Consider the following 17,350-nt stretch of genomic DNA (forward strand, 5'->3'; position numbering starts at 1 on the left):
TATGTTAACCTGTTTGATGGAAGTGTTTCGGATTGTGTGTGAAAACCCCACCCCAGAAGTGCATTAATTAATTACCATTCAATAAAAAAAAAAAGATATAAGGTTTCAAATAAGATGTACCCTATGTTAAGATACCTCATCATTGAAGCTGTTTTTTCACTTGCAACATTTTCAAAAACCTTTAAAAATTTTTCCAAGATTAAAAGCAAGTAGAAAATAAAAAAAAAAGAATATCTTCAAAGACTTTTCATCTCTAGTTTTCTATAATTCTGAGTTACAGTCTAAGAAATGAAATGTAAAAGACTAGGAATTAAGAAATTTACCAATAGAATTAATAACTTGACCAAAGTTAAAGGAAAATTTATTTTTACCCATTTATACAGCCTCTTAAGTAAATAGAAACTTGGATCACTTTTATCGAAGGACACAGCCATGTTTGCGGAGAAACAGAACAAGATTTGAACTTTCTCTCTGGATGTGCATGAACTTGGCAGACTGGTTGCATTTATGTTTCAAGCAGAAATGTAACCAAATATGTCTAAAGTACAGTGAAACATTATTTCTCCTACTCTCATGTCGCCGCCACAGCAAATGAGTTGTAGTTTTTACAAATTAGATTAAGCATTTTGGAGCAGTATAATTGTATCCTTATGGGCCACACTTGAAATGATAGCAAGAAGTGCCATTTTCCCCTCTCTTATTTTTCTGAAGTTTTGGTTCTGGCTGAGCCACACTTTATGTCAATAAAGAATCATGGAAATTATTTACTCCCCAACAAAGCCTAAAATAAAAAGACCAGGGTAGGTGCATCATAAATACTGTTGACTTGGCTTGGAGTAACAAACAATAAAAATAAGGAAGCAAGGACAGGACACCAGGGCCCCTGGGATAGCTTTCCATGGGGAAGCCGATTCGTAGAAAGCTAGCCTAAGTTCAGGAGACTCCCAACTACACCGCCAGATTTTGTAAAGTGATTTAACAACAATAAAGATCTTTTTGAATTTTTCATTAATTCAGATACAATCATCCATTTGTCCAGTCAACGAATACCTGCTGTGCCCCTCCTCAGAGCAGGGAGGGCCCTGAAGACACAGCGAGAACCAGGCACACAGGTGCCGTTTCTCACATGCCAGTGGAAGGATTCAGATCGGAATGAAGTATAGATGAGTAAATACTCCTGTGATAACCTGTATGGAGAGATTTAAAGTAGGTGTATGACTGGATGGGGATGGTTACTCTAGTTCATCAGAGAAGGCTTCTTTGGAAAGAGACATTTTAGCTGTGATCTGAACAATGCATCTTCTACTCTAGATGTTACGGGCAGCCACTAGGAGATTTAAGCAAGATGGAGTGGGCCTGACCTTCATTTAGAAGCGTGACGTGGGCTGTACATGCGAGGAGCTGCTTTAATAATCAGGCGAGAGACTACGAGGCCTGCAGGAGGGCGTTCCTCAAGGATATGGACAGAGGCAGACCTCGGAGTGAAAGAGTGAACAGGACTAAATGCTGAATTGTAGGAGGGAAGTTCAGTTAAAGAAAAGAGTCCAGATGGTTTGTTAAGCCTGGTCCTGGCCAACCGGGTGGCTGTGGGGGTGTGAACTGGGATAGGAAAGGGGAGAGAGGGGCAGTCTTAGAGAACAGGCTGAAGAGATGTTTTGTGGAATTTGGCAGCCCAAGTGGGGATGATACATAGAAAGTTGAGCACACAATTTTGTTGTTTGGGGCGTATATAAAGACAGGAGCTGTGACACTGGGAGTTAGGAGCGAAAGGCGAGATCTGGAGCCATAAAACAGGGTCACCTAGGGCGAGGATGTCGCCAAGCAAAAGAAGGAGTCCAGGACTAGACTTCAGGGTGAAACAGAAGAGGACAGTCCCGGCCCGGAGACTGAGAATGAGCAGTGAGGAAAATTGGAGGAGCATGGTGTCATACAAAGTGCGGGGACATGGTCCCACTAAGCAGATTGTGTCAACTGCAGAAAGCGCTGCCAAGAGGCCTGGGGGATAGGATCCCCAGGGTGACCACTGGCTCTGCCAATATAAAAGTCATAAAAGGTTTTTTGTTTGTTTCTTTTAAAAGGAAAGGGCGTAGATCAGCACGTGCATCTTAGGGTCAATCTAGTAGCCGGGGAAGAGGGTGAGGAAAGGCGTTGACTGCAGCAGCACGGTGGACATGATGGGGAGGCAGGGTCCAGGCAAAAGGATCCAGCCTCAGAAAGAGCAGAGGCACGTTCCCTCCAGGGGCTGCTCTGCAATCGCCTGACTTCCTCTTAAAGTTCTCTTCTCTTACATCAATCATCCCATTCGATTCTCACCGCTTCTCACGTATCCCGTCATTCCCCATTTCCAGAGGAGGAAAATAAAGTTTAGAGAGGTTGCATAATTTCTCCTAGAATATGAAATTAATAATGCATGAATTTAGAATTATAACCTGTTTTTATTTTCAACTCCAACTGAATGTTCTTTATACTATATATGTGATAGTAACACCATGATGAAGTATCCGTTCTAATCCTCTGTCTTTCACAGGGTGGCAAATGTCTACTAGGTACATATAAAGAAGTGTAATTGCTTTGATGCCATTATTTTCATTTGGTGATTCAATGATCAGCAAATGTTTGGCAATTTTAAGTTGGAAGTAAGTCCCTGGAAGAGATTCATATGGAAATTTTGTGTCCATGTCATTTTTTTTTTTTGTCTGAATTGAATGGCTGCTGAAATATAACAGGTCCATAATTAAATTTACAACTAAAGATCTTTAAAAACACAATCTAATGCCTTTCTTAACAAATTTGGTTCATATACTCAGGTTAACCATAAATTACTAGTTTTTTTTTTTCTTTGTTACCATTTTAAAGGGCATCTCACCCAATAAAATGGTAATAAAGTTATTAAATTAAAAAAAATTAAGGTAAGGAAAGAACAAATTCCACTCAACGGGGGGCACAGGCAGAAGGATGTATTATTCTGTGATTCCAGAAGGTATGGAATAGGATGGCAAATGTCCTGGGTTGAAGTTTTAGATTGGTAAACTTTCTTGGTGATCTCTTTGAAGTTGTTTAACATTTTAGTTTTTCACAGTAAAATAAGGCTAATAATACTCAAGCCAAAGAGTTGTGAAAAACAAATAGATTAATCCAATGAGATAATTTTGTAAACAGTGAGCACCTGGTGGTGGTTGTGATGAGTATAAAACACTATATGGTAGGTTTTATTTTGTCATTCTTAACCAGCATTGTAAGCTAAGTGCACCTCTCCCTTTTGCTAATGGTGTACCGTTCTTGTGGATAATTGGATAAAAGAAAAGAGCATTTGCTTTCATAGCAACATTTCTCATCTTCCTCTTTCAAAAAAGCTTCCTGGCCAGGCACCATCCCTCAAGCCTGAAATCCCAGCACTTTGACACAGAAAGGCTGGGGAACTGCTTGAAGCCAAGAGTTTGAAGCCAGCCTGAGCAACATAGTGAGATCTTATCTCTACAGAATAATAAATAAATAAAATAAGCCAGGCATGATAGCATGTGCCTTGTAGTCCTAGCTGCTTGGGAGGCTGAGGAGGGAGGATAACATGTGCTTAGGAGCTATAGACTGCAGTGAGCTATGATTGCAGCACTGCACTCTAGCCCGGGCAACAGAGTGAGATCCCATCTTTAAAAGAATTTTTTAAAGACTTCCTAAATATTTGAAATTGTACCAGTCCCATGTTCCCAGAGAAACATGTCCATTTTTGCTACCACAGTACAGTAGTATACAGTACTCAGCTTCACATTCATTCTTGATAACAAATTAAGGGTCTGTTATATTCCAGGCTCTGAAGGAACTACCCATCAATACAGAAAAAAGGATGGTGTTACATTTCTGCCTCTCCGCAGTCCACAGTCTAGGAAGAGAGCGTCTCTTCAGTATCAAATGATTTGTGTATGCCTCTCCTCTCCTCACCCTCCACCCCTGCCTGTAAACACTGAGTGCCAAGACCCTTGCCTTGGGCATGTTTGATTTTCCCCATATTATCTACCACAGCACCTTGCTCATAGTAAGTACTTAGTAAATGTTTATTGGGTTGGGAAAAATATATTTAGGTTTTTTTAATATTTAAATGTACTGGTAGAGTAACAAGCAGGTGTTTTTCCACATAATGTCTCTCTGGTTACATTTAACAGCAAGTTAAAATTAGATTTTTTTTAAAGGAAAGAAAACCATAGCAACAGTGATATTGAATGTTTCACAGAGCACAGTTTTAAGGATCCTCTTTTCCTGAATTGCCTACGTTTGAGCTCCCCATTTCAATCAAAATTCTAATAAACGATCTGTAGCACTAGTGGTCGTGTAAAGCATGGATTGCATCTATGGAGTAATAGGACTCCCACATAGAATGGAACACTCGAAGGAAAAAGATAAATGTGTTGAAAATCCACTGAATCAATTTAAAATGGTTACCCGCTGGAAATGATTGAATAGTAACCTCTCCTTGTTTCTTGTATTTATTATAAAACCTTGGAGACTGTTCTAATGTTTCATATCAATATTTGCCAGAGATCTTTTTTTTCAGGCATGTTTCTATGAGGAAATCAATTCTACAATCTGTCTTTTAAATTAAAGGATGAGCATTTTTATAGAACTTTATCAGCAAATACTTCTTTGACATACATAATGATTGTCTAATAGTTTTCTCTAAAAGTATTTTTATTGAAGTAATGATTAAAGTGAAGTTCAGTGCCTCAGGAACACTGACTAATGTCATGTTAATCAACTCGATGCTAAAAAAAAAAAGTGAAGAGGTTGATAGTTTAAATCTAGCTGGTGCATGATTCACTTGAACTATCTCAGAAAAAAATGTACCTTACCCAGGACCAAATTTAAAACAATAATAACAGCAACAAAAATCCAGCATCAGAAACAACTTTTCAAAAGCTATAAGCCAAACCTCTAGAAAAGAATCCAAGTTTGTTTCTCTTAAAGTATGTAAATTAGCCTTTGATTCACAGCATTCATATCTGTCAACATCTACTGAATGCCTGCTCTGTGCACAGGACTGAAGTAATGTCAAGATAAGTAGAGTTTATCTCTGTTTTTAGGGAGCATATTAGAACTAAGTCACTCCGGCCTAACTGTGATGTGAAACCTAAGTGCTGTCAATGCCGTCAGCGTTCCAAGGTGGTAGAAATGGATAGCTCCTGGCTAGGTCTGGACAGGTAGAAGGAAGTGGAAACAGGAGGATGGGGGGTTCTTTGTTGATAGACTGAAAACGGGCATCTTTTGGGATTAGCAAATAGTTCAGGAATTTATAAGAAGAGTACTACATAAGGCTCAAAACACAAATTGGGTTAGGTGGTAAGAGGCCTTGAATTCCAGATTATTCAAATGGAGTTTTATAATTTTCAGAGCTGTAAACAGGAGCTTCCATAACTCTTCTGTACATGTACCACAATTTTTATAAATAATAGGCTCTAAATCTGAAATTGAAGTCAGCTGATTTGCAACCAGCACTGAAAACTATTGGTTGGGTTCGGCCATGCTTTTTCAGTCTAGAAAACTTTTAGTCATTGATATGTTTATTCTGATTTTCGAGGGGAAGAGGCTGAGTTATTATCTTTTGGATAAATTTGGAATAATTGATTTTCCAGATATCTAAAAACTAAACATTTGCTTCTGCTGAGGGCTTGCTCTACAAATGTCACATATACTTTTTTCCCTTCCCTATTACTGTTTCTTGTATAAAATTACACTGAAATCTAAAATGCTGTTTAAGGACTGATGCAGAAGTATTCAGAAGCCTATTTCTTAAAGACAATAAAACCTTTCTTCTTGCAGAGAAAGGAAAGCTTTGGGTGGGAGACAACTGAGAGCATGACTGGGGTGAGGAGAATTTGGAGAAAAAATAGGCAGAGGAAGAGAGTAGGAGGGAAGGAAATAAAGAACATTTTCGCTCTAAAGGAACTGGTAACAAAGAAAACTTTAGACATTAATTTGTGTTCAAGAAATGTGAAACATAGGAGATAGCTGCTGCTGCTTTAGGCGCTGGAAACACTACTGACCACAAGAACTGCCCATGCTTTAACGCATCTCACCTCTGGGGCTTCACCTAGAGACAAGAGTCTAGAACCTGGGAGATGCATGAAAATTTGGAAGCAGCTCACAACCCAACATTTCCTGTTTATGTCTTTACAGTCCATTCTGAGCTTTAAACGAGTTTCAAGAGCAGCGGTTCTGCTGCTGAAAGAAATTTCTTGGCCTGCATACGTACCCGGGAGTGTCCATAAGCCGAAGGTCTTAACTGAAGCATTTAAGCTAATTTTCACTCGGTCCATACTCGGCACAAGAGCAAACACAAGATCGGAGTGATGGCGAGGACAGCATTCCCCTTGCCACTCAGAGTAGACACATTCATGATCCCAAAGATAAATCTGATGGCAGCCACGATTCCAGGAGAGGAAAGGGGAACAGGGCCTTGCCTAAATTGAAGCTGTCCTGGTGGCATGTGGTTCACCGTGCCATCTGCTACCTTCATTGCTGAGTGTGACAGGTCCCCAAATGCAGGTTCTGCTGCCTGCCACCCCACCGAGAGCAGACAAAGGGTGGTGCACTCAGCGCCAGCGGCCTGCGGTGGCAGCCGATTGTCTCAGAGGCCATCCCTTCTCTTCTGTTCACTGAGCAACTTAGAAAAGGAAGGGGCAGAGGGGGCGGCGGCAGAACATGCGCTGTGCGCAGCGGTAGTAACTTGCTCCGTCGTCTCCAGCAAGGTCATTGGGTGGACCTTGTCCCCAGCAGTCCGTGCTTGGCTTGCTCGAAACTCTTGATCTGGATCTCCTCAAAGTAGTTTTTTAATCTTATGCCCCTCAGGTATGCAAGCAAGTAGCAGGATGATTGTAAACTGTTAAGAAAGAAGAAACCAAACGCAAACCTTTTTACTGGAAGCAGAAAGCTTCCCCTTTCCCTGCCCGGTGGCATAGTCTGAGTGACCCTTACGCTGCGTTTACACAGAAACTGACAAAAATTTCAACTTTTTAAATGATTCCACTTCATAGAACCACAACTCTCAATATGTTGGTATAAATCGCCAGGGAAATATAATTTTAGTATTTAACTTTTGCAAATTAATAACCAAGATAGCTGTTACTAGAATTACTGGAGTGCGATCTTTCTTTGTGAGGTGGTGAAGACTGTCAAGCTGACCCCTTGACTCCTCCACGCGGGACCTGGACCCTCTTCCCTGGCGCATATTTACACCGGGAGACAGGGTAGAGCCGCCCTACGTACCCTTTCCTTTCCTCCTCCACTTTCCCTGATGCTCTACTGGGTCACAGCGCAGGGTGTTTTGAGCATCTTGGAGGCAAACTGCTGCCTTCCAATCAAGCAGATGAAAATCATCAACAACGGCAATGCGATCGCGAGCTGGGCACTGTCCCTGCCGACCAGAAGCAGTGCAGAGGTTAGCTTTTGTCCCGTTGTTGGCATCATGGGCAGTCCTCTCCCCTGAGGTTCTTTCCTCTCTTTGTGGTTTGAGACAAGTGTGCTGTTAGCTTTGCTAAAGAGCGACTCCCTGTAGAGGGAGCGTCCAGCTCGGAGCTGGGGAGCCGCAGTCCCAGGGAGGAAAGGGCAGTCTGAACAGGCAACTCCCGCTAACAAAGGGCAGAGCGACCCTGGACAAGCACCTCGACCTCTTTGTCCCTTTGTGTCTTTGCAGAAGTGTCATCCTTGTTCCTACATACCCCACGAAGTTGTTTTTAGGACAGAATGTGATGTGATACCTGAAAGAGTCCAAAATGGTAGAAACCAGCCATACGGAATAATTATTAGATTTTAGGACATTTTACTTCTTGAAATAAATGTAGAAGTACGTAAAAGTATGCAGAAAACTTGGATCTAAAAGACTATTAGCTGTATGTTGTGAGCATTAGTGCTTTTGGAAAGTGCCTCATATTTATGTCATACAATGTGCAATGCTGGTACTATGGCTTAAAAAATATTAATGCAGGAGACCCAGCTGAGTATATGGCCATGTCAGGGGGAGGCTGAGGCACGTTCCTCTGCTCTCAAGTCTGTTCTGAACACTAGTCTTTAAAGGTGTCTGAAGTTGAGATTTTCACTTTTAGTGGAAGAAACAAACTGAAGTACATTGTGTCCACAACGGTTTTGGAAGCTTTTCAGGGGAAGCAGCTGTGGTTCCTTTGGACTCCTAACTCTACTTTGCTAGTACTGTATTTTATAAGAGTTCTGGACCACCTGCCTTTCTGAGGAAATTAATATCAAGATGGCTTTGGGGGGGGTATTTTTTTTGTCTATAATAGCTATGTATGAGATTTTTCTATTTAGTGGGTTTGGGCACCATATAAAAATATTCATTCAATGTTGTTCAGCTATAAGTGACTACTTTTTAAGGTAATGTCTAAATGTGTTTTTTAAAAGTTCTTATTTCTGGATTCTGAGATGGAAGCACATCCTGCCCTAGTGAAATGCTCAGCACATGATGGAAATGCAGCTGCACTTCCAAGGCAACAAATACATACAATGAATAAAAGAGTGTTTTAAGGGAATTTGGCTATAGTCCAAACCACTGAGGTTGAAAGTGTTACTTTAATTGTTTCCCCTCTTCTCACCCACAGGAGTGCAGCCAGCATCAATGGATACTGGGAGCAGCAGGAGCTTGGAGAATGCAGGGAGTCGGACCCTTCACAACCAGCTTGTTCTGAAGACAAACACAAGCAAGAAAATGTCCACCTTCACAAATCCACCTCACATCCTGGAAGTGCCACAAGACATCAAGAAGAACTGTGGAGATAAACAGGCAGAAATCACAGTTGAGAGAATAAAAATGACAAAGAGTATCAAAGAAAAACAAAGCAATGATTTAGAGAAAGTGGCCTTTAAACGGAAAGCAGACGGTGAAGAAAAGCCAGCTGGAAAGAAAGAGGCAAAGATAATGGAACCTGACAGTCAGTTAATCAGCATGCCTCTGCCACACATCCCCTTAAAGAACGTAATGGATGTGGAGATGAAGTTGGTCTACGTTGATGAAGAGGATGTGAGCTACGAGTTTGTAGAGTCCTTCTCGTCTGCTGGGACTCAGCCAACATGCAGAGCGGCTGAAGTAGTAGACCCTGTGAGTGCACCTAATTTCAGATTCCTGCCTCAGATTGACAAGTGGCTTCAGGTGGCCTTAAAGGATGCCAGCTCTTGCTATAGACAAAAGAAATATGCTGTGGCGGCAGGACAGTTCAGAACAGCACTTGAGGTATGGGGTTAAAGAAAATACAGATTGGTGACAGAAAGCAGTGAAATGGGAAGGGAAGTTGCAGTTACAGTGAGTGGTTCTGACCGTCCTGTGCTGACCATGATGGTGGTGTCGGGACGTGTATGAGCTGCGCTGCAAATTAACACGTCTGTGAGCACTTGACCTGCAGAAATAACCCAAGAGCACACCTCATGCTTTTTCTCTGTTTACACACCCTCCAGTGAATGGTAACATACATTAAAAATGCAGTTAGTTGTGTAATTTAGATGTATACTGTAAAAGCTATACTGTTTTAGCACAATGATGATGGGTGCAGTATAGATTCTCTAAACATAGGGGGTTAATGAGTGTGTGCACTGTCCGCACTTGGGCATTTGGTCTTCAGAATTGAACATAACCATCTTTACTTTTAAGTATGGGCTGATAATTTATACAGGATATTTATTTAAAACAAAAGGACACTTTATTTCCTCTCCAATTCTAGAATGCCTTATAAATAATTGATTTTCTTAGCAAATATTTTGTGCCAAGGTGAAGTGCCTACCATGAGCACACACTAAGGGGTTCAAATAAATCTGGAATAAAAGCTTGCTTAGTAATTATAATAAAGTAATTTTGATAAAATCCATAAAGGCAGAAACTCTAGTATATCACCTCTTGGTATCCCAGTATTACTTTGCATCTTGCTTTGTGAGAGAAAGAAAAGCATTTGGTATACTTTTAACGGAAATCAATAAATAGTAGATCATTCAAAAATAAAATAAAATAAATAATTATTTTTCTGTTTGTTAAGTAGGTCAATTTGTCAATATCTTGGCATAAGAAGTAGTCCATGGACTGAAATAAACTTGAGAATCACCACCAAGATGCAAACTAGTGGGGGAAATTGCTTTACCACATGACTCACTGAGCACCCAGAACAGCGATTCTCCACCTGTGTGCAGCACTGGTGTGCAGTTGAGAGGATCTTAGGTGTGCATCACATATTTTTAAAGATCATTACTTAAATTATTTTTGAAAACAGTTCAAAGCACATTAAGTATATTCTTTTTTCCACTCTTTTTTAAAATAAATATAATGTAATTGTGCTGCAAAAGTTTAACTCTGGGTTCAAGTGTGCCATGAGATTTAAAAGTTTGGAAAACACTGGTGTAGGAGGACGGACCGATGTAGCCAGAGCCCCTTTGGCCTGGTGTTACTAACTGCCTATTTCATTAATTACCAAAAGAACTTTCAAAAAGCTGTTTGAGCATATGCAACACATACCTGCTTCACATTGGTAAAGACATGATTCCTCCCCTCCAACCATCTGAGGAGGGCCAACCTGTGAAGGTTTAAATGCAGATGCCACGAGGAGTAGCTGACCTGCCCCGGTGAGGGGAGCTGGAGTCCATGTGAGATGTGGTGGTTGAGTAAAGTGTTATGCCCACTGTCACTCACCAGCCAGTGAAAATGACTACATACACCATGAATTATTAATAGACAATGCCAGACAAGGGGGCCCCAAGGTATTGAACAAGAGGCTAAGTACAAAAAAGGAGGCCAGGAGAGATATGAAGAGATTATGTAGCACATGAACAGTAGGTTCACCTGTAGACATTTCCATTCTCATAAAGTGCCCTCTACACTACATGAACTTCATACCATGTGATAGATGCTGAAAAATCTATGTTATTTGTAAGTCACCAAGAGAATCCTCTGCTGTCCTTTGAGCTAAAGCCCAGCAACCACCATCTAAGGCAGTGGTTCTCAACCTTCCTAATGCCACAATGTATTTTCATTGCTAAAAAGGGATCGGGACCCACAGGTTGAGAACCACTGATAAGGAAATGCTAATGAAAGACTCCATGAGCTCCCGTGTCACCCTGGGTGGAGAGCCTGGCATTACAGTTCGCAGCAGCCTCAGACTCTTTGGCTCAAATGATTTGCTTGTCTGAGTCTCCCCTCCAGAGCAGCTGGGATTACAGGCACCTGTCACAACGTCCAGCTAGTTTTGCTATTTTTAGTGGACACGGGTCTCACTCTGCTCTCTCTGGGGCTGGTTGGGCTAGTCTGGGCTCAGGCTGATTGGGCTGGTCTTAAACTCCTGACCTCAAGTGATAATCCACCTGCCTTGGTCTCCCAGAGTGCTGGTATTACAGGCATGAGCCACTGCACTGGGCCTGCCAGGGTCATTTTCACCTGGACTTTTCTTCCCAGTTGGGGGAGGGCTAAATGTAATTTTACAGATAAAGAAAAATAATCATTTTCACAATGAAAAAGAAAAGCATAAAATTTAAAAAAAACTATAAAAGCTTTAAAATACCTCTAGATGAAAGCCAAAGGTATCTGCGCTAACTGAAAGTAATAGACAGTTTTTCATAAAATCCAGTGCTAAAATTTGAATCAAGTTTTATTAACCCCACTACATAATTGTCCTGGAAAGTGTCTGTCTTCTCTCCTCCTTCTCTTTCTTTCTCTTTCCCTCCTGCTTCTCTCTCTCTCCTTCCCCCAGGGTTTTTAGGAAAGTTTCAGATGCTGACACTAACTACCAGTAATTAACAAAGGTAATTATTTAGAGGACAAAACTTAGCTCAGACATCTGGCCTAGCTTTTGTCCAATTATCTTGAGAGTTAACTTTGAAATTTTACCTAAAATGTCTCTTAGTAAAACAAAACTACTGTGAATAGAAAAGATGTGTGGTTTCTTTAACACTTCTTTTTCTGAATTTAACTTCCAAATTTAACTCCTTCAGTGCTGAGTGCTCTCAGGTACTATTTCGTGCATCTCTCCCTTTCCCTTAGGCCCCAACACGGCTTTGAGTGGAGTGATGTAAATGGGTAGCAGAAACTGAGGCATGATGACAATGATCGTGCTTGAAAGACAGATAAAAAGGCAGATATGTGAGAGTGTGTGACCAGGGTTAGGTTTGGCTGCAAGTGTCGGGAAACCTGGACTGAAGGTGTCTGCAGCCTATTTCTTCCTCCCATGAAGGTTGGTGGTCAAGACTGAGACAGTCTGACAGGCAGATGCCACATATTTTGTTCCATAAAAAGTGGCTTTGACTTTTTGATCCAAAATGACTGCTCCTGCTGGTGTCAGCACATCCACATCTGGCCACAAACGGGGGAAAGGAAGAAGAGGCACACTGTGTCCCTATCAGCACACTTCACAAAAGCTGCACCCACAACTTCCATTTTTCCCCATTGACCAGAATATAGTTGGCAGCCACACATCCCTGGCAAGGGGGCAGGGTCCTGCAGCCTTCATTCCAGACTGCCCTGACATTCCTCTGCCTGAGGAAGCAGGAGAGCATAGATGGGGGAGGACATCGTGCCTCCGGGGGGATGCCTACTATTGGGGGAGTGTGGTGAGGCACTGAAAATGCTTGTCAAATAGCTATATAAAGTCAGTTACAGGCATACACAGAAGAGGGGTGTGGCTAAAAGTAAGACCACAAAAAGACACACAAATGTAAGAACTGGACAAGGCCCTAGAGATTTGCAAATACTCATTGACTGGCACAGTGATTGCCAATGTACCTTACAGACCCATTAGGGGTATTCTATTTGTGTGTGTTTTCTGTGTGCTCTTGATAAAATATTAACTCCTTTTATTTTCACAACATAGTCATTACCTAGATGAGTAAACTTATAACATTTCATAATAATTAAGATAAAATGGTGTGCACTGATTCAGAAGACACAGTTTAACTTTCAAAGAATAGTTGACTTTAGTTTTTTTGGATTTCATAACATTGCAGGCATTTATTTAAATGTGCCTGATGAAATAAATTATTTCTGTATCCTTTTTTAAACTAAAGTTGAACCAGGTATGTAGGCAAGACTAATCCTTAGCTCTTTGTCCAAATCATCACTCTTTCTCAAGTTTCACTAAAATTAGTCATTTAAATTCATTTGCTTTATTAAAAAAAAATTGCTAAAATCATTTGTTCTTGTGTTTCAGAAGTCACGCCAATGGGGCAAAGGGTAAAAGGAAAGACAGAAACACAAATTCATAGTATAGCATATTTCATGCCTTGATGCTATTCTCTGTAATTTTTAAAAGATAGCATTCAAATTCACCCACCATAACAACATAACAACAGTAGGGTTTCTAAGAAGAAAAATATAAGACTGACTTCATGCAGTTGTATTTGCATATTAGGCAATACATACTGCTCTTTAATAAATTGTTTGGCTGTCAATAAAAAGTAGAGAAAGATTAATTAATAAATTAGGAAAAATTAAAGGTTGAAGGAGGTAGTATGCCATTTATAGGGAAAAAAACTCAACAATATTGTCAAACATTCTTCTAAGTGTGTGGCATGCAAGCTAAACAATAATACCATCTCAACCTTCATCCCAAATCTTGGTAATTGGGAGGCTTCCATCTTTTGAATGAGAACAAATCTATATGCACCCTATATTCATCATTTTTATTTTTACTTATACATATTTAATTAAAATAGAATAGACATAAATCAAACAGCTTCAAGCAATCCCAAACCAACAGCTTCAAGCAATCCCACTGAACCTATCCCTCACCAAACCCGAACCTGCTGCTTCGCCACGTAACAACCCCTGGAGGTGCTAATCCTTCTCTTATATCTTGTGCTCCAGACCCTGATCTGTGAAGTTAAAGTCAGAACTCACATTTATCGAGCTCTTTCTACGTGTCAGGCACCGTATTTTTGTTCTGGGAATATTTACATTCATTATTCCATTTTGTTCTCACAAGTCTCAACAAGTCTCTGAGGTAGGACGATTACTACTTTGCTATAATGAGAGAACTGAAAGAAAGAGACAGATTGAGTGACTTGTTCAAGGGGTGACAGCTACAAGTGCTGGAGCCGGGGGGTGGTCAGAGCTGAACGCAGGTGGTCAGAGCTCACCAGCATAATTTCTATGTCTTGGCTTTGCTTTCTAGCTGGTTGGAAAAATATGCTGCCAGCTCTGCAGAATCGGAATATGCATTTTAACAAACCCCAGCTGGTCCCAGTGCAGGCTGCAGTTTGAGAAGCACCGTATACTGTGATGTGCCTACACAGAGCAGATTTGCCCTCCAATTAACGTGTTGTCACTTTGTCTCCCTACATTTTATAATTTAAAATGTTTTCTCTCTGATCCTTATTTCATAGGAAAGGATTTCCCTTTACACAGATGTTTCTATTATAATAATTCAGAATTTTTGGATTTCAAGAACCTATAAATTACTTTTTTACATAAGTGAGGGGAGTGGATTGACATTGCATTTGTATTATGGAAGAACAGCATGAAAATTACCATGTGGTAATTCATTAAATATGGAGCAGTTGAACACTGAAAAGGTAGAAAGAAAATAGAAAGGTCATACACTCAGAATGAAGGAAAATTTTAAAATAGATTTTCCTAAAATTTTATTAAAAGCTAAGTTGTTTTACTTTTCATGTCCCCTTGGGTCAGTAAAGCACTGGTCTGAGAACCAGCTTTTGGGAATCACTGTTCTAGAACACATTCCCTTTATGGTAAACATTAGGTATCCAGCACAGTTGAACCTGCACCAGAGCCTTCTTATGAGATTATTTCCAGGATAATGGAATTTCATATGAGGCAAGTCCATTTCGGAACCCATTCAAGGGGGTTTATTTAATGAAGTAGAAAATATATCTCATTATAGGGCAGCCTCACCTATAATTGATCTGCTGAAAATAATTCTGTAGCAAATCTCTAGGGCATAAAAATGTGGATATCCCAGAAAGCTTAATTAAATGGATTCTAACATGGGTATTTCTGTGATGCAGCATAATATGGAATGTGAGAGTTCAGCAAATCCTCCAAGTGCCTGAGCTATCTTATCATACATTTGTGGATTTGTAATGAATTCAGTAGGCATTCCTTAAACTTACCCTGCTGGGTTCCAGACATTTTTATTCATATAATAATTAGAGTAATGCTCCTATCCCCATTTTACAGAGAAAAATCTGGCGCCCCACCTCCCCAAACTTAAATGACTGACTTACAGTGACATAGCTGGTTTGTAGCACAGCTGAGACTGAGTTCAGCTGCCCTGATTTCACATTCACACTTCTTTACATCATCACTTTACATATTTTAAGATGTATGAAGACACAGAGGAAGCTTGTTAAAAATGCAGATTCAGAGTCTGTGGCAGGGCACCAGATGTCACAGACGTCGTCCGTGCTACTGGTCTGGAGCCAAGAGTAGCCAAGATTAATGCTGGACCCGTAGCATGTTCTCAGATGCTGGCCTTTGCTGGGACCAGGTCGGCAGTAGCACTTCAGTGCACTCAGCACACAGTCCAGGGGCCACACAGGTCTGGGGCTGTGAATGACAGAGTATTGAATTTTAATGAATAAATTTTAATTGAATTTTAACAGGTGGGAGATCACCTGTGTTTGATGCTTTATACATTATAATTTTAAAATGTTACATTATAATGTAATTTAACAAATGGCATCTAATTGCCATTTGACTTCAGCAACTTCCTAACCCCTCAAACCACTGTCAAGCAGGAATTATCATAATTCACGTAGGATGTCAAGAACTGCATGTTGAAAACATGAAGTCTAGCTTTATGTACAAGTTGCCATGGTGTTCCTCAAGTGCCTCATTTCCCTCTATAGTTTCTGTTTAATTTAAAACTTTAACACTAACAGAACTTTGCCCAACTCCATGTTTACCATCATTCTGTAATCCTTAGCCCTTTCCCCTTTGATTAACATTAAAAATTTATAGTGTTTTAATGATGTTTAAAATTCAAATCAAAGGCCAACATAATGCATTGTTCTCTATTTTATTTCTTTCTGAGAAGCAATGATCGACATCAAACACCATTTGAACTATTAACTGCTACTTATAAAATACTGTATAAGTCTTCACCTACATGCAAAAACTAGGAGATGGTCCGTTATTGTGCTGGAAACAGCCCATTGCTTCTTAAGTGCTGGGTACAACTGACTGTGGAACTCCATGTGTTCAGGATTAGACATTTCAGTTTTTATTGCTGTTGTTGTTGGGCTTTTTGAGAAGAGTCTCATTATGTCACCCTGGGTAGAGGACTGTGCTGTCACAGCTCACAACAACCTCAAACTCTTGGGCTTAAGTGATTCTCTTGCTTCCGCTTCCCTAGTACCTGGTACTTGTAACAGGCACCTTCCCCAACACCCAGCTATTTTTAGAGATGACGTCTCACTCTGGTTCAGGCTAGCTCAGGCTGGTCTCGAACCTGTGAGCTCAGGCAATCCACCCGCCTTAGCCTCCCAAGCGCTGGAATTACAGGCATGAACCACTGTACCTGGCCCTGATAGTTATCTATTTTAAATCACACATGAACTTTATGGACACACTATATAAGACAAATTTTTAGAACATTAGAATTTGCCATTATAAGAAAAAGTGTGAATACCACTAAGATTTATCAGCTATGTTGGCCTGACATAATACCAAATGCTGGGAATACAAATAAAAATAAAATGTGGTTCCTGTCCTCAAGGAGCCAGAGTTTAGAGACAAGGAATTCCTGCTGCCTGAATTCCAAGATGTCATTTGTAATTTTTGGTTATTTATCTTTTATTTTTAGTGTATTATTATATATTTTTTGTTTGTTTGCTTTTGTTTTTTGAGACAGAGTCTCACTTTGTTACCCTCTGTAGAGTGCTGTGGCATCCTAGCTCACAGCAACCTCAAACTCTTGGGTTCAAGTGATCCTGTTGCCTGAGCCTCCCAAGTAGCTAGGACTACAGGTGCCCACCACAACTCCCAGCTAGTTTTAGAGATAAGGGTCTCGCTCTGGCTCAGGCTGGTCTCAAACCTGTGAGCTCAGCCCTATTATTTGCATTTTGAAAGGTTTTTTTCCTCTAAAAGTGGACATTTAGAAAGACTCCCTACATATTTTAGTGTAGTATCATTTGGGGGTCATCTGGGTGGTCATGATCTCAACCCCAGTGAAATAAAATATTTAAGATATACAGAGAAGAACTGACTATTGCTTAAAGGATTGAAATATTTTTCACGTTGAATATTGTTAGAAAGAGACAGGAAGGCTCGGCGCCTATAGCTCAACCGGCTAAGGCGCCAGCCACGTACACCTAAGGTGGCAGGTTCGAATCCCCAGCCCGGACCCGCCAAACAACAATGACG

General features: G+C 40.5%; 1 protein-coding gene across 1 annotated transcript in view; it reads left to right on the plus strand.

Moving 5' to 3' along the window:
* Positions 1–8,615: 8,615 nt before the first annotated feature.
* Positions 8,616–17,350, plus strand: part of SPATA16 (spermatogenesis associated 16) — a 247,266-nt gene continuing 238,531 nt past the window's right edge. Inside the window, exon 1 of the mRNA XM_003794288.1 lies at positions 8,616–9,229. Within this exon, the coding sequence (XP_003794336.1) occupies positions 8,618–9,229 (612 nt within the window). The 5' untranslated portion in view covers positions 8,616–8,617. The remainder of the gene's footprint in view (positions 9,230–17,350) is intronic.

The sequence above is a fragment of the Otolemur garnettii genome, unplaced genomic scaffold (assembly GCF_000181295.1).
Source record: "Otolemur garnettii isolate 467f Iridium unplaced genomic scaffold, OtoGar3 scaffold00078, whole genome shotgun sequence".
NCBI lineage: Eukaryota > Metazoa > Chordata > Mammalia > Primates > Galagidae > Otolemur > Otolemur garnettii.